Source organism: Hipposideros armiger, unplaced genomic scaffold (assembly GCF_001890085.2).
Source record: "Hipposideros armiger isolate ML-2016 unplaced genomic scaffold, ASM189008v1 scaffold_62, whole genome shotgun sequence".
In the NCBI taxonomy this organism is placed as follows: domain Eukaryota; kingdom Metazoa; phylum Chordata; class Mammalia; order Chiroptera; family Hipposideridae; genus Hipposideros; species Hipposideros armiger.
In genome coordinates, this window is record NW_017731412.1 from 2,270,697 (window position 1) to 2,287,940 (window position 17,244).

The window sequence follows — 17,244 nt, forward strand, 5'->3', positions numbered from 1 at the left end:
TTTCCTACCAGTAGGATGGGGTCCTGCCGCGTCTCAGGGCTGCTGGGAGGAGGAGCGGGTGGGCGCAGTGAGCAGCCAGGGTTAGAGGGGAGGAGGCCTGGTTTGTCCCTGCCGCGTACCGGCCCCCCGCGCCACCATAAGGGACTTCCTAAGGTGACCACACCGGCCTGCTCTCCGGCCCTCCCATGCCGGCACAGAGCAGGTGTCTGCGGCACAGGGTCCCAGGACGGGCAGGGGGCTGAGGCCATCGTCCCCTCCGACCTTGGACCGGCCAAGGGCGGGGCTGCCTGTCGCTGCCGCCCCACTGTGCGTGCTGCCCCTCCCAGCCCACATGGTAGGGAGCACAGAAGCCGGAGCGGCTGTCCCCTGTCCCCAGGGCCCTGGAGCCACGTACCCTCTCGGTGCCAGCTCACAGCTGAAGGGTTTGCCCCTCGCTGTCGTTTTCGCTGTCTTCCAGCTGCTCCAGGATGTCGTCCAACACCACAGACCGCTTTTTCTTCGGGGGCGCTGTGGGAGCCCAGATGGCAAGAGAGGAGAAAAGAACAGCCGAGAGGGTGGGAGGCAGGCAGGGAGGGAGGGAGGCGAGCAAAATGGAGGGCGGGGGGACAAGAGAACAGAAAGACGAGAACAGGAGAGGGAAGTGGTGAGACACAGGAGAGGAGAGAAGGAGAAATAAGAAAAGATGAGAAAGGGGGAGAGGCAAGGATGAGGAGGTATGAGAGGCCGGGATGGGGGTGGGGCGGGTGGGGAACAAAACAAGATGGGGGAGAGAGAGTTCGGGTTAGTCTCAGCTTTGGCCCAGGGGAGCTGCCCCTCTCTGGGCCCCAGAAACAAACCCTCCTGCTCTGTGGGCCACCCCGCCTCCATCTCCCACCCACAGAGGAAAGGTGGAGAGGAAGGCCCCCTCCCGGCAGCTCTGTTCATGAATCCCTGCTTGCCTTGGGGCAGTGAGGGCAGCGAGGGACTGGAAACCTTCAGAGGGGCTGAGGCAAGCCAGGGCAAGGGTTGAGGGAACAAGTAGAAGCTGTTCTGTTTTCCTGGAGGCCGCAGACTCTTAACCATATAGCAGGCGGCTGGCATACAGTAGGTGCTCAATAAATGCTGGGTGAACAGATGCTCAAGGATTTCAGAAGAGGCATGGAGGGAATAACAATTAGAGGTGGCTTTAGAGAGGAGGGGCTATTTGACTTGGGGTTTGAAGAATGCAGAGGAGTTCTCTGTGAGGCAAGGGGAAGGGGGTGTAGATGCACGGCATGAACATATGAAAGGGCATGGTGGGCTCGGCAAAACATATGCCCCCTGGGCCCCAAACACTACTGAGTACCTACTGTGTGCTACAGCCCTACTGTGTGCTACGGCTCTACTCCTCTCAACAATCCCACAGGTAGGTATTACTACTGCCTCTTACAGGTGAGGGAACTGAGCCATAGACAGGTAAGTAAGTCTAAGGTCACTCAGCCAGGAAGTGGTGAAGCCAAGATTTGAACCCAAGCCACACCAAAGCCTATACAGTCTTTGCACTTTTCATGAAAGACTCTGGTGCTGGCCAGAGAATGCTGGGGAGACAAAGGGTGGTAAAAGAAGGCGCACTGGTCCCCTTAACCCTCCAGGAAGGGAATGGGGTGGGGGAGATGGGCTGGAGGCTGGCCTGCTCTGTCAGTCCCTCTACTAGTCTAACCACTCGTTAACAGGCAGCCTCACTCCCAGATTAACACTTGATTTGTATCAAGGCAGCTGTAGAGGCTGTCCCCATCCCCTCACCTCCCTGGCTCAAACAACACCTCCTCTGTGAAGCCTTCTAGGTGTGGCAGGTCGCCCCCGGGCCCCTGTGCCTCCATCTCCCCCCTGGGCTGGGAGCTCTCTGCGGGCACGTCTCTCTCACCGAAATCTCTGTGGAGCCCAGCCTGGTGCTTGCCCCAGGGTGGAGACTCTTGGGTCTTTCTAGGTCATCTTCAAAAAGTGACTTGGCCTCTGAGCCTGTTTATTTCATCTCATTCCTCCACTGACTCCCCTCATGTTCTCCATGGCTACCGGCCCACACCAAGCACTTTCACCTTCTCATGCCCCCACACTCACCAACCTGGTTAATTCTAATTCCCTCACAGCAGCCTGAGGGATCCTTCTAGAACATACCACTCCAGGGTCTCAAAGCTCCAGGGCTTTGCAGAGCACACAGAGGGACGTCCCAAGCCCTCTGGAGGGTGTCAATTGAGCTGGCTCTCCCTGCAGGCTTGTGAAACGCACTCCCACCACAACACCTCCATACCCACAGGCTCCCCCCTTTATCTTAACCCCAGCTCCTGAGTCCCCCTCCTCAGAGAGGACTCCCCTGACCACTGTCTAAAACAGGACCCCCAAGCCTCAACCCCTCTCTGCACTTCTCCCCACGGCAGGCATTTGTTTGGGGTGCTGTCTCGTCCACTCTGTGTCCCCTGCCTTAGCACACGGCCTCGCGCCTGCTGGGGGGTCACGCGTATTTGCCAAATAGGGGGGATGAGCAAGGGGCGAGAATGAGAAGATGTGGGAGGCTGCCCCCCGTCCCCCTGTGCACCCCCCGCCCGGGGAGCCTCAAGGCCTGGCAGCTGTATCCATCATTGTTAATCACGAAGGGGCGAGGGGGCAGGACGGCTGGGAGCAGGGGCGGCAGGCCCCGGCTCAGGCACCCACGTCCCTTCCTGCTGCCTGCTCGATGCTCTTGGTTTCCTTACAATCGCTAGGCTCTGGAGGTGCACAATGCCTTCTGGAAATTGAATTTGCGGGCAGGTAATAGGAGCTGGGAAATAGAAGGGCAGCAAAATAGGGCCTGCGGGCCTGTCACCGACGCCCCCCTCCCAGCTACTAACAATGCGGGGTGGGGTGGGTCTGTCTTATTGGCACCTGTGTCCCAGGGCCCAGCACATAGTAGGTGCTCCGTAATCATTTATTGAATCCAAGAGTGAAAGAATAAATGACTACAAGGTGGGTAATTTTTTACAAATAAAACTGGTAAGGTGAGGACAGCAATCAAACAAATGAGTGGCAGAGCTGGGAGGCACCCAAGATGTCATCTGGCTGGGGAAACTGAGGCCCGGGGTGGGGGGAACACAGCCGGAAGAGGAAACACACAGGATGGGCACTTCACAAACAGCATCTCATCTGAGTTTCATAAGGGCCCCTTGTAGGTGGTGGGAGTCATCACTCCCATTTCACAGGTCTTAAGTCGGAGGTGCACACACTCTGACACCCCAGTTAACACATGGCAGCCTCGGCGCGTCCAATTTGCAACCCACACCTGCTGTCTGTGTTGTGCCACGTGGTGTCTCCTGAGGGGCCCTGCTTGGGGGTGGGGGGGCACAGCAAAGGTCACACGGGCCCTGCGACAAGGCATAAGGTCGCCATGACTGGCTCTAGGATGATACACTTGGCTTGGGCACCTCCCATGCTGTGTGACCTCCAGCGAGGCACGTACCCCGCCCGAGGTGCAATCTCTCATGTATAAAATGGGGGCAGGGCAGTTCCTCCACCCCTTCTCTCCTCTGGGGCCACCCTCTGCTGACCCACAGGCCCTCCGTGACTGTTCGGAGCAGGTGAGGGGTCCTCCTTCCTGCGAAAGCCTCTCAGAGCACCCCAACTTCTCCTCAGCACTTATCATAACTGCTCAGGAATGTGGGTGCTGACACCACAGCCCCACCACGGACTAGCGGGGTGGCTGTGAGCAGCAGACTTAGCACCTCTGTGCCTCAGTTTCCTTATCTGTAAAATGGGGACACTATTAATACCTCCCTCATGGAGCTGTGGTGAGGATTAAAGGACTGAAAAGAGCAGTGCCTGGCCCCTGGGGAGGGCCCCATCGATGGCGCTGAGATCAATATCTTTGTTACTGTTACTCCTATAAGAGGTGTTGATTTAGCCTGTCTCTCTTTGCCATTAGCCCAACGAGCGCCAGGTGGGTGGGGACTGTCGCAGGAAGGCTAGTCCAATCAAGGCCAAACGAAGCATGCCCTCCCCGCCCCCACCAGGTTGGAAAACGGAGGCACAGGGGTACCCACCAAGCGCTAAGTGCCAAGGGATGTGGGAGGCAGGCTGGCGACTGGCTGACTCCACAGCCTTGGAAGTCAGTCAACCTGAGGTCCCAGCTCTGCTACTTCATAGCCCTGTGACCTTGGGCAAGTCACTTCCGCTCCCTGGGTCTGGACACCGGGGATGGGGCGACTGCAAGGATGACCATGTTCATTTGAGTTCACGCCTGGCACGCCACTGCTGCTCTCGTGGGCCTCGGGCACCTGGCTCAGGTTGGGCCCCCAAATGCCTGTCCCTCCCCCGGTGTGTCGTGGGCCCCAAATTCCCACCGAACGACCCAAGGCACCGTCACTCCCCGCCCCGCCTGTGTGCTGAGCGCCCTGCTTGCAGGGAACAGCTGCTGAAGTCCCACGTCCCAGACATCAAAAGCCTCAGTGGGTTTTCACCAAACAAACAGAATGCAGAACCGGAGAAAGGTGTAAAATAAACGGAACAAGCTGTGCGCTTTCTTTCAGTATTACAGCTGCACCCGAAGATAAACAACAAGTGAATGTCACCCAACATCAATACCCGAGAAATTAACTTGACAAAAAGCTCAGCCGGCCCCCAACAACCCCCCAGTCCTGCCCCCTCCCCACCCCCACCCTCCAACCACCATTTTGCATTTCTGGAGTTCCCATCTAATGATTTTATTTTTCAATTAATTCCTTGACAGGATGCCAGCCCGTGTCTCTCAGTCGTCCCTGGCTGGCGCTGTCGCCCGCCCTGCGTGGAAGGCAGAAAGCACAAGCGGGTGGGTGGGGGGCTGTGGAGGACAAGAGCCGGCGCTGCCTGGGGTTTTGTTCCCAATCGAGGAAAGCCAAGAAGAGAGGGGAGAGGAGCGTGGCTGGTGGGGGAGAAGGGGCTGTGACAGGTACCCCGAGAAGAGGCAGGGTGAACAGCCGGGGGAGCTGGGTTCTGCGCCCAGGGGTGTGGGGTGCCGGCTGCTGGGCTCAACGCCTGCCGCCCGTGGTGGGGCCCCCTGGGGCCAGGGGACTCCTCTCTGTGCTCAGTCTGCAGTTTGTGCATGGTCCCCAGCTCTGAGGGGGCTTAAGGGTAGTAGAAGGGGGGGTAAGGGTTAGTCCAGGGCCAGGCCTGCAGAGGTGTCGAGTAGGAAATGTTAAGAGGACCCCCAGAGGGCGGGGCAGAGACCCCGGCAGGCTGAGAGCCGGAAGTGTCCCCAGGCCTCAGTCAGAGCTCTCCAGGCTCTGGGCAGCAGGCTGGGTGTGGACTTCCAGAAAACCCACAAGCTGGGTGACATTACTGTCCCATTTGTCAGATGTGCGAGCAGCTGCTCCGGGGATTTGGGGAGGTTACATGACCACAAACTCTCCAAATGGTGCGCTGAGCTCAGATCAGGCTGGGGGGGCCTTCCTGTCACACCGTGTAATGCCCAGGGCTCAGCGGCCCACCCTGCGGTGGAGACCCTAGCCCAGCCCTCCTTCAAACACTCCTCAACAGGAAAGGTGTGAAACAGCACCCACCGGCCTGCGTCAGCCATTTTCTCAAGAGGCCAGTGGTCCTCAACCCAACCACCTGCTAGAATCATCCAGAAAACAGATCCCTGGACTCTGCCCCCAGAGGCTCTGACTCGATGGCTTGGGGAGAGCACCGGCTACTGAGACCGCTGCGATTACTGCCGATAATAAACACGGTGGTGAGGGCCCGGGCTCCCTGCGATGGAAACGGCGGTGCCGCCCGGCGGGTCGACCTCGCTCTGTGCTCTGGGCATCACGGGAGGCGTGGGTGTGCAGCCGTTTCCGGCAGCTGGACTGGCGGCTCCCCGTGCACAGGGGGTGGTGAGGGCGCTCGGCCTGGATTAGCGTGGATTTAGCCCGAGGTCGAGCCGCAGGCCCGGGCTAAGCCCGGGGGCTTTGGGGCTTGGTCCTGCCTGTGTTTGTATTAGTTACAGATGCTGGAGCAGCCTGTGCAGGCGGAGAGGGAAGGGAGTGCGCAGATGAAGGTGGCTCATGGCAGAGGAAAAGAGAAAAAGGCACGGGGGAGGATGGAAGGCATCCCCCACTCCGTGCCTCAGGCCTGGAGGGGGTCTTTCAACTTCTAGGGGCTCGGTGGGCACAGCTCCCCACCCCTTTCTCTTGGCACAGGCCCTGGGTGGCAGGTAGGGACTGAAGGGGAGGAAATGGCAGCATCGCCTCACGCGGGCCCAGGGTGGAATGATGTCTGCACCGGGACCTGTAAGGGCAAAGGCCTGAAGGAGCCAGGCAGGAATGGGATGGAGTCAGACGGTCTGGGCGGGCGACTCTAGGGAGTGCTGTGGCCTGTGGCCAAGGGGAAGCCCACGCCACTCAGCCCCGAGTGCCCCGTGGGAATGCAGGACCAGGGTGGTCGGACCTGATTCTTCAACAGAGGCCAGAATCTGCCAATGCAGGCCACATCTTCTGATTAAGTTAAAAAACAAAACAAAAATTTTTTTTCATGCCTTGTAGGCAAAATAAAGCTCTGTGGCAGATCGCAGCCGACGGCTCACCGGTGTGGCCTTTCATTTATTATCTCTCCTCCGTCTATACAACCCCACTAGTTTCACTTGTGATTGTGAAAAGCAGTAATAGCAACCTTCTCGCCTGTGCTTCTTCCTTGAGTTTCTCCAGCCTGGGACAGCCGACAGTTCACAAACAAAACCGGCCGCCCCCTGCCTCCAGCCAAAGCCCTGGAGGGACGTCCGCCCCCCTCCTGCCCCTATTTCTAGCACTCCGGTCCCCAGGCCCCAGGCCCCTCGTCCAATCCGGGCCCAGCCCCTTCCCCTCCCAAGTCACTCTGAAATTCTCCTTCTGTCAGTTTAATTCCGTGATGGATGAGGAAGAGCAGGAGAAATGGCCCGCACAGCTGGTTTCCCCGTTAGCCCTAGCGGGGAATCCTGGCCTTGCTGGCGACGGCTGAGTGAAATGTTTGCAGAACGCAGAGAACACAAGTCAATAACAATTTAGCTGGATTGGGAGCAAGCACCTTCCCGCACGGACAGCCGCTCCCGGGGGAAGGGGGAGAGAGAGTGCAGGATATTGCCGAGGCGCTTGGAAATATTTCCAAAACACCACTCAAAGAGGCTTGGGGCGCGGGGGGGTTGGGAGGAGGGGCGCCCCGGAGGACACCTGCTCCAGCCTACCCAGCACCTCTGCAAGGAGTAACATTGGGCTCCACTCCCCACGGCCAGCCATTTGCACCCTTGCTAGCAGCTGCCACCTAGGAGCTGCCTTGACCAAAACAATTCCTGCTTCTTGGTTTTTCTTCTTTCAGCCACAGCAGAGCCTTACGGAGGGACGGACAGGCCCCAAATGGAGGAATAAAAATGAGGCGAGGGGAGCTTATGGGACCCGTCTGCCTCCAGGGAGCTGGAAAGAGCCAAGGCCAACGGGTATTTTGAATAATAAATTCTGTGACTTCACACACTTGCTTGAACTTTCCTGACTGGGATTCTTAAAGCCCGATGATTATGTTTTCATGCCAAGATCAAGGAGGCGTATTTGCAAGGGCTGGCGTGGGGATAATGGGCTCTCCTGGTCCCCGATCTTGTGAAAATGTGCCGTCCTATGAATGATGAAGTTATGGGGGGTGCGGGGGAGTGGTGAACTGTTGCAGGCTTTAAATATCATCTGTATGCTGATGACTTCCAAATTTATATCTCAGCCCAGACTTCGCCCCTGAGCTCCGAACTCATAGATCTATCTGTTTGACATCTCACAGGGCGTCCTAATGGGCGTCTCAGACCCAGTGTGTCCAGATCTGCCCCCGGCACTGTCCCCGCCCGCTCTTCCCAGCTTCCTGGGCCTTGTCATCGCCTGGCACCACCATCCTCTGGGTGGCTCCAAGCAAAGATCTCTGCACAGGCCTCAGTATCCCTCCTGCCTTCCAGGAGCAAGTGTGGCCGGCTCAAACTTGACCCCAATGCTCAATCCACCTGCTGCTTTCTATGCCCTGGTCTCTGTCCCTACCCAGGCCACCACCCTCGCTGGCTGGGATGACTACCATGGGACCCCCTACCTCCATTCTTGCCCCCATACACTGCATGCCCTATACAGCAGGGAGGATGAGATCTGGCAGTGTAAATCAGGCATGGAACTCCCCTCTTTAAATCTTTCCGGGACTTCCCGCTGTATCGTGAATAAAAACCAGGCTTTCTGCCATGCCCGCACGGGGCCCCACAGAGCCCTGCCGGCCCCTCCAGCTTTGGGCACCACGCTCCCGCTGCAGACTTGTTCTTCAGTCACAGTGGCCTGCTAGGAACATGCTTCTGCCCCAGGGCCTTTGCACCTGCGGGAACCCCTGCCGGGAATGTTTTCCAGCCAGATCTTTGGCTGGCTGGCTCCTCTGCATCACATGAAAATAATGACTCCTCAGAAAGACTTTTTTTTTTTCCAACCACTGTATTTGAAATCTCTTCTCCCCTTCCCCATCCCTGAGGAGTACAGCATGTGATCCTTCCTAATTTCCTCCACAGGGCTTGCTGTCGTCAGAACTTGATTGTTATTTACTTTTTTCTTTTGTATCGTCTGTCCCTCCCACTCAAATATCAGCTCCACGTTCACTGCTTTGTCCTCAGTGCTGAACGAGGCTTGATAATGAGGTGAGAGTGGAGAATTGGGTGAGTGAATGAATGCACATGGAGGGAGAAAGCCAAGCGATGGGGCCTTCCTCCAGGAAGAGCTGGAATTCCGAAGCAGAGGGCTCCAGCGGGTGGCGTGGTGGTGGTGAGGGTGCGGTTATGAGGCCTCTAGAACTGTATGCTCTCTGAGAAGACAGAGGTCACGGTGGGAGGAGTCAGCCACCCGCAGCTTTTGGATAAAATAAAACAGACATTTCACAAGGCCTAAGGGCTGTAAACTTTTTCTGTAAAGGGTGAGACAGTAAATATTTTAGGCTTTATGGGCCATAGGGTCTCTGTCACAGCTACTCAACTCTGCCCTTGCAGTGTGAGAACACAGCCAGACACTACGTGTATACACGGACGTGGCCGTGTGCCAAAAACCCTTTCCTTACAAAAAGAGGCTGCGGGCTGCATTTGGCTGGGTCTGCAGTTTGCAACCACAGTCCCACCTGGATTGGGAGCCCAGAACTGATAAAGGGGGACAGTATGGGGTGTGGGAACTGCTGGGGATATAGGGAGTGGTAAAACAGGGTTATCTGTTCTGCAGCGTGCAGAGCTGTGCACCCTCAAGCAAATCACTAGACCTCTGGGTCTCAGTGTGCACCTCAGAAAAATGGGACTAGCACCTCTCTCCAGGGACTTGTGAGGCTGGAATGAGACTGAGTACAGGAAACCACTTGGCACTGCCCCCTGCACACAGCAGGTCCCCCACGAAGCTCTCTCCCCCTTTCCTTTTCCTTCACCTGACTTGATCTTTAATAAGCAGTCACACGATTGCTTCTTTTCAGACGGGTGCTGCTCCCAGGCCTGAGGTGAGGCACACCTGGCTTCTGGCAAACAGGGCCCCTGCGCTGGCTGCACGCCTCACTAATCGTGGGGCCTGGTTCCCCTCCTGTGGGGACAGTGACGAGGCGCTGATACCTCCACAGTGCCCAGCACAACGAGCCTCAATCAGTTCGGGCCATTCTGACGGTCAGGTTCTTATCTGTTATGTGCGTTTATTCACCCCACAAATAGTTGGTGAGTACCCACTCTGTGCTAGATACAGGGGCAGGGGATGTGGAGAGGGCCTTGTCCCCTGGAGGGCAAGGCCTCGTGGGGACAAGCGATACCAGACAATTGCACATGTGAACACAAAGCAGCAGGAAGATGAGGTGACGGTATGACGGGGGAATTGAGAGGAAAAGGGGTGCCAGGAACAAGGTGAAACTCTGACACTGGCTGAGCCCTAAAGGCACAGGGAGCTAGGGGACGGGCCGATGGGACAAGGACTCCAGCGGTCAGGCTCCTTCCCTGCCCGGCTGGGAGGGCAGCTGTGTGCTAGAGGCCAGTGACCGACCACAGGACAGGCACCCATCTATGCCTGCAGAGAGATCGCCTGCCCTGGCCCGGCCTGGCTCGGGCAGACGGGCGGGGGACGGAGCCACTGCCAGCCACTTGCCATGCCGGTCATGTCTGCGCTCCCAGCTCTGGAGGTGAAAGGTACAGGCGCTAACCACAGCCCATCAGTCCTCCCAGCTGGAATAAGACAACGCCTGGAAGCAGAGCCGTGCTCCCGGCCAAATAAAAGCCTGTTTGCCTGGGCCTCCCTGGCTGTGCGCGCTCGAAAACGGAGGCTTCTGCAGGCGGATTGCTTCCGTGCCATTATACTCTCTCGGCGCGCTCGCAGGTACCGCGGCCTGCCAGGCCCTGAAAGCCTCTCGATGCTGCGACCCCGCTGGTTTGTAACAGGCTCGGGAAGAAAAGGACACAGCCAGTGGCCGACTTTCCTCTTTCTTCCCGCCTTGCTCTCTCTTTTCACCCTCCCACATGCAAGGCTCCGAAGAAAAACTGCACTTCACCTGCCAGGGGTGGCAGAGCTCAGGAGGCGGGTGCCGGGAAGGGAGGTGGGGGCGGGGGGGGCCCACACGGGGGAGATGGGAGGTTGGTTCTGTGCACAACGGCCGTCTTGCTATTCTAGTCCCTTTCCGAAAGCACCCGTCTGGTGTCAAGGTCTCTGCCTAGTCAGGGCAACTTTTCCAATGACTTTCAAAGACCTGCTCTCGGCTGTTCAATTTCATGGGTATTTTGTAAGCATCAGCTTGTGAGGGAAAATATAATGCCTTCCGTTAACCAGGGACAAAGGATAAAATGAAGGCTTCCACCTGGGGGGTTGCTGGGAGGTTTACAACCAGCTTCTTCTGGCTGCCAGTGAGGGACCCCGGAGAAGCGGCAAGCAGCAGACAGAGCGCCCAGCATGTTTAGTTCCCTACGGTGGCGTCGGAAGGCAAGACGTTAGGAGGGCGCCTCCTTGTCCCACTGGGAGGGCCCGCCACGCGCCAGACACAGGGCTGCGCGCTCCAGACCAGGTGGCATCGAGAGTCAGGTGCACACCGCCTCCTGAGCACTGCCCACGTGTTAGGCATATGCATATTCTCTCTCTCTCTCAGGCCATCACCTCCTTTCAGGCCACAGTTCCCCCGATGAGGTACGCACCCTGGTCCCACTGTACGGATGACAAAGCTGAGGCCGAGCGACGTGCCACATTCACGGGGGTAAAATGTAAGGTGCACATCTGCTGTTAATGACGACTTGGTCCAGCAGGATGCGAAAGGCCCAGCTCTGACTCCGGACTCGGCCACTCGTGGCTGGGCACCCTTGGGCAAGTTATCTGCCCTCTCTGTGCCTCAGTATTTACCTCCTCGGATTCTGTAGGATTAATACCTGTGGAAGCCCACAGATAGGACCTGGCACAGAGCAAGGCTTAACAGATGAAGGTTGTTATAGTAATAACAGTGCTATTAGTCTGAGCTGCACATGGAGCTGTCCACCTTGACCTAGGCCCATCAGGGACCCGCAGGAGGACAGAGAGGCTGCTCACAGGGGCCGGGCAGCCCCCCACCTACCAGCATGCTGTCTCCAGTTCCCCCAAGCCAGGGGCTGGTCTGTGGAAGCCGAGCCCCAGGGGGAGGGGGAACTCGGGGTAACTACGCTGATTACACCGACCACAATGAGGGCTTCGGCTGGAACCAAAGTTCTACTCTATCTACCCCGTCACCTCCTACTGTCCCCTAGGGTGGATCAGAGGCCACGGAGTGTCATCAGCAAGCTTCCCGCAGGGCCCCGCGAATGGTTAAGATGCCTGCCTTTCATTCCGAGGCCCACATTCCACAGGGAGCCCTTTGTCACTGCCGGCCATGGTGCTCAGGCTGGGCAAATGGGGCTCTCGGCCTCCACCTGAGATCTGAGTGCCTTCCTGGCAGAGCTCAGGGCCGGGGGCGGGAACTGGGCACGGATCCCAGCTGCCCTCAGAGTCTGCCAGGGCCCTGGAAGCTCTGAACAATGCGGATTTCGACACAAATGAGCTGGGTCTTTTTCACCACAGGGAAGGGGCAGAGCAGGGGGAAAAAGTGTCCGGCCAGAAGGGCAGAAGGCCAGCAGCCCTGCCATGGACACTGCCTGTTGCCTGAAGAGATCAGACAGACAATGGGGTTGGTGGGTGACAGGGGCCGACATTCCCCGAGCACCTGTACCACAGCCCTCCCCTCAACGTCCTGTTTAGCTGGGAAAAGGGCGACTATGGGGCCCTGTAGCCAGACTGCCTCCAGCGCTGCCCACCAGTGTGACCCTGGGCACGTTACTTCACCTCAGTCCCTTCATCTGTGAAATGGGGAGATTCATGGCGTCCACTGCCTAGGCATGGTGTGCGGATTAAAAAACCCCCGCACCTCATGCGCTTTTGTTATTCACTTGATCATGTTCTCAGCAATTCTACGCGCTGGCACCTTTGTTACCCTCGTGTATAAAATGGGAATGGAAGGCCAGAGGGTACAATGCCACGTCCTGGGACACGCAGCCGGGAGGCAGCAGAGTCCGGGTCCTGTTAATTTCAAAGCCAACGCTCTTTCTCCTGAAGCTAACTTTTGGGAACCAGGACCTTATAGAAAATCTGATGACCACAGATACTCTTGCCAGAGAGGTACACGTACGCACACACACACACACGCACGCACGCACGCACGCACACGCACACGCACGCACGCACGCACACGCACACACGCACATGCACACAGCATTTCTGGGTATTCACAGCCCCTCTGAGGCCAGCCCTGGATTAGGACACATGAAGATAAGGATTCTGGGTTAACATCCATCCCCTATCGTGCAGTTTTCTGAGTACAGCGTTCTTTTGTTTTCCAAGGACTATCATGTATTTCTTGGAAAAGAGTGCTGTAAAAACACTACTGGTAATGAATTTCGGGCTCTTTGGCCCCCAAACGCTCAGGCCACCTTTTGCCGTCTCTTCACTCCCCAGGCAGGTGAGGCCAGCTTGGAGGTTGACACTCGGCCGTGCTTGCTGGTGACCCCAGCAGACAGGGGCATCATGAGTGCATCTTGCGTTCCCTCCAAGCCAGGCACTGCTGCTCCCGACCCCCACCCCAGCCATAGGCTCTGATGTTTGTGGGGTACCCTATAGGCTGGGTAGTCTCCATTTGGTGCCACCAGCTCAATCCTCCATCCTGCTCTGTCCCCCTGGAAGGCGTCACTGGGGGACCTGGCCGTCTGGCTTATAGATGAGACGGGCCTAAGGAGAGCAGAGGGTGGAGGAGAGGACGCTGCAGGTGTTTCTTCCCCGGTTCCCTCCCGGCCTTGGTGTAGTTCCCTGGCAGCGGCTGTGTCCCTCCGCTCTGGGGGACTGGGTGGCCGTCCCCTGGGCTCCTGCTCTCACTGGACTGACACCAGGGACATCACTTCCTCCCCCTGCCCTTCAGGCTCTGGTGTTGGGGGGGGGGTTTGCTAAAAGCTCCTCACTACTGCCGACCTCTGGACGCCATCCCCACCTCTGTAAGCAGCCCCTGTAAGACAGGCTCTTTCGGTCAACCCTAGGGTGAAGTCCGTTCCCCACCGGGACCCCGCATCTACCCTTGGTGCTGGGGAAGGTCTCCCAGTGCTCACCCTCTGCACGCTTGATTAGCTCAGAGCTGACGGACCCTTCTAGAAACTGGCAGGGCAAAGCTCCCTCCAGAGCAACTCCCAGGGAGTCCAAGCTCATGGCTCTGACACCCAACCCTGGCCGCAGGCGCTTACCCCACCTCAGTATCCTCATCTGTAAACGGGGACGATGTAACACCCACTGCAGGGCTTCTATGAGGACATGCTGTGTCAACTCTAAAGGCCATACCACGTTTGCCATTATGATTTATTCTTCATCCCCTCCACTTTCGGAAGGAACCCCGTAGAGTCTAGATTCAGGGTCTAGATGAGTCAGATGAAGGAAGCCATGCAGTAGATATTCACACACCCCAGATCGAATGAAGGCCCAAGACCCTGTGAAAGTGGCATTTGCTGGTGTAACGCAGTGCGTGGGGGGCTCTAGAGCTGGTCTGGAGTGCAAATCTCAGCTCCGCCCCTTTCTAGCTGAGTGACCCTGGTTGGGGCACAACGCTGAGCCTCAGATTCTCTGTCTGTAAAATGGAGACAGCAGTGCCTACACCTGCGAGGGTGGCCGTGAGGATCAATGAGACAGTGCGTATCACACACTGAGAGTGGCCCCTGGCACGGAGCAAGTCCCTCATAAACAGCAGCTGCCATGAGTCACTTCAGTGCTTGGCCGGTCTCAGTCCTTTCATCCATAAAAGGGGGCTAATTGTGCCCGTCTCACAGGGCTGGTGGGAAATTCACGGGAAGATGCACACAAATAAACTGCTGTCTTTATCCCTCTTAGGATTGTATTGGGTGGTCGGAAAAGTCATGACGTACTTTTTTCTCTGTTTTTCGTTGCAAAAATGCGTCATGACTTTCCCGACAACCCAAGATCTACCCCGTCTGGACCTCGGCCTGCAGCTGATCTGTGGCTGTGGAGACAGTCAATCCCAGAGAGAAACTTCTGGCCAGGCTGAGGCAATAATGCTGTCTGTGGAACTCGATTTATTGAAGGGGGCAGAAGTGCTGAGCCTGCTGGTCCTGGGGGTGGGCGAGGAGCGGGGGTGGGGGAGACTGGGAGAGTCCCTTACACAAACATTTGCCGACGGGTGCATTTGGGCCTGTCAATGGCTGTCGATAACGACAGGTTCTCTTTCTGCACGGCAGGATTTGGGGACTTACTGAGTTGTGAGCCAGCGACTGTGTACTCAACGCTGATTTGTCTGGTTTCTTGTTCGCGTCTGCTCACATGATCCCCCCCCCCCCCAGCCCTGGACTGACAGCCCGGCCTGGGGGCCCAGAGATGAACTGATCAGCACAAAGCAGTCTCCACTTGGGGGAGGCACGGGTCCAGTGAGGGCGGGAACCATGGAGAAATAAAGGATGACACGACAAGGAAGCATAGGCAGCGAAGCAGAGGATGGAGCAATGACTGACACCTGAGGTTGGGGTGGGAAAAGGAAGGCTTCCTGGAGGAGGCGTCGTTTGGGCTGGGTCTTAAAGGTTGGATAGGCACTTGCCATGTAAAAAAAAAAAAATTTGAGAGCAAGGCATTCTCAGTAGAGGGAACAGCATATGCAAAGACACAGAGTCCTGCCTGGCGTTTGGGGAATGGTGAACTCTGTGGGCGGTGTAGCGGAGCGGGGATTAGGCCAGGAAGGCCACCGGGTGGGTGTTCTGGAGGGTTGGGCAGCTTGAGCTACAGTCAGAGGCCTCTCAGCCTGTCTCAGGTGTGCTAAGCACACCTGACGCGGTCTTGCGTCACTGAGACACTGCTGAGAAGGCCTGCTTGCTGCCCCAAGCAAGACCAGTGAGGCCCAACTGGAAAGCTAACAGCTCTGCAAGGGGAACCTCCCCGACAACTTGCCCCTAAGCTGCTGTCTGATTTGGGAGGCCGAGTGTCACTGGCTGGGACAGGAAACCATCACGTCCTGGTTCCATCTCTACAAAGACGAGTGGGCGAAGGGCAGGCTTTGCAGACTGACCCCAGTGGCCTCCAGCTGCCGGATGAGGATGGGGATGGGGCGGATGAGGGGAACAGTGGTAGGCGCTTGGAGGAACACGGTCTTTCTAGGAAAGTATGTGCAGTGGGGCCGCTCGTTGTCCCAGGGGACTTACTAGGGGGAGGAAGGCAGGGGGCCACCTGAGATCTCGGAGCAGGGAGGATGCCGCAGGTGGGACCATCGGGGCCCTTCCCAGCCAGCCACAGCCCTCTCTGACTTCATCTGCCCCCTTACCCTGTCTCCATGTGCTACCCTCACGCCAACCTCGGGGTCCCTCTGCCCTTTCATGGGCACAAGTGTCACCTCTGCAGGGAGGCCTTTCTGGGCCACCGACTCAAACAACAGCCTCTTCCACCTGGACCCAGGGTCCCGCTAGGTCACCCCGAGCCCAAGGACAGAGTGGGTACCCACTAAGTACTCTCTGGGGATGCCCTGAATACTTAGCGAGGCCACGTGACACCACCAAAATGTGTAAGAGGTGGAGTTGGGTCCTGTGACATCAGGTAGCCAGGGAAGGCCCAGTAAAGGGGGGCAGGGTATAAGGAAACTGGTGCCAATGATCCCCTAGGCCGGCCGCGGCCGCCAGCCAGAGAGCCCCGAGGGGAGAGGGCCGATGGACGGGGAGTCTTCCTCCCAACAGCCAGACCTGACCGGAAGCCGAAAGGGGGCCATGGCCACTGATGTGTCCACAGAGGGAGGAGGGCACCCCGCACAGGCCAGGAGAGACGACTGGGGCGCCCGGCCCCTCTGGCCCGTCCGGTCCAGGGCAGTTCTCTTGGCATCCCCACCGGTCTTACCGTGGAAGTGCTCGGCCGTCTTCCGCCGCAGCGCCTGTAGGGTCACCTCAGAGTCGGCCCACTCCAGGACCAGCCTCCGGCCGTACAAGTGGGTGCTGTGACATAGCGCGTTGAAGGCTCTCTGGGGGAGCAGGGACAAGAAACACAACATTAGCTGAGACCTAACCCCAGACACTCCATTCTGCCCTCCTGACGGCCGGTGCTGCAGACTCAAAGGCCAGCTTCTGGCCCTCGTGACACCTGCTCTCCGGGGCGAGGGTGTGCGAGCTGTTGGGTGCATCTATTTAATTAGTGGGTTCCGTTCCCAGGGAGGGAGCTGCAAGTGACGGTGCCGTTGATACACATCTGCCCTCTGGGCCTGTCGTGGGGGCCTGGGGCAGACAGGGGCGGCTTCTGTCCCATGTTATATCCTGTCTGGGGAGGGTGACCTCATTAGCGGGCTCGCCTCCCGCCCGGCTGTCAGGGCCAGCACCATGTGAGAAAGCGGAGGCCTGTCTGGCCACTGGATGACAGCCACGCAGGCCCCTCATTTTCACCCGGTGGCTCGATCCTTTTTGCTGGCCCCATCTCTCTCTGCCGCCCTAGGCTGAGCCTCCCTTCGCCTCCTCGCTGGCCACAGGCTCCTATCCCAGCGGCCGGGGTCACACTCCTCGCTCTGCTCCCCGGGTCCTTCTTCGCTCTTCCCCACCTCCACGCTCCGCCCACACCCCTCTTTTTGGTTTTTGTTTTCTAACAGCTATATTGAGATACATAATTCGCACGCCAGTCAAGTCGCCCATCTGAATGTACCATTCAATGGTCTTTAGTATATTTCAGAGTTGCATAAACATCACACTCAATTGCTAGAACATTTTCACCATCATCACCCCCAAAGGAAGCTGTACTCATTAGCAGTCACTCCCAC

General features: G+C 57.7%; 1 protein-coding gene across 2 annotated transcripts in view; it reads right to left on the minus strand.

Moving 5' to 3' along the window:
- RBM19 (RNA binding motif protein 19) overlaps nucleotides 1-17,244 on the minus strand; it is a 133,807-nt gene that overhangs the window by 16,682 nt on the left and 99,881 nt on the right. For both annotated transcript variants that reach the window (XM_019641657.1, XM_019641656.1), the window contains exons 23-24: nucleotides 16,341-16,461; nucleotides 395-507 (exon numbers count right to left, since the gene is read on the minus strand). In XM_019641657.1, the coding sequence (XP_019497202.1) occupies nucleotides 410-507; nucleotides 16,341-16,461 (219 nt within the window). In that variant the 3' untranslated portion in view covers nucleotides 395-409. The remainder of the gene's footprint in view (nucleotides 1-394; nucleotides 508-16,340; nucleotides 16,462-17,244) is intronic.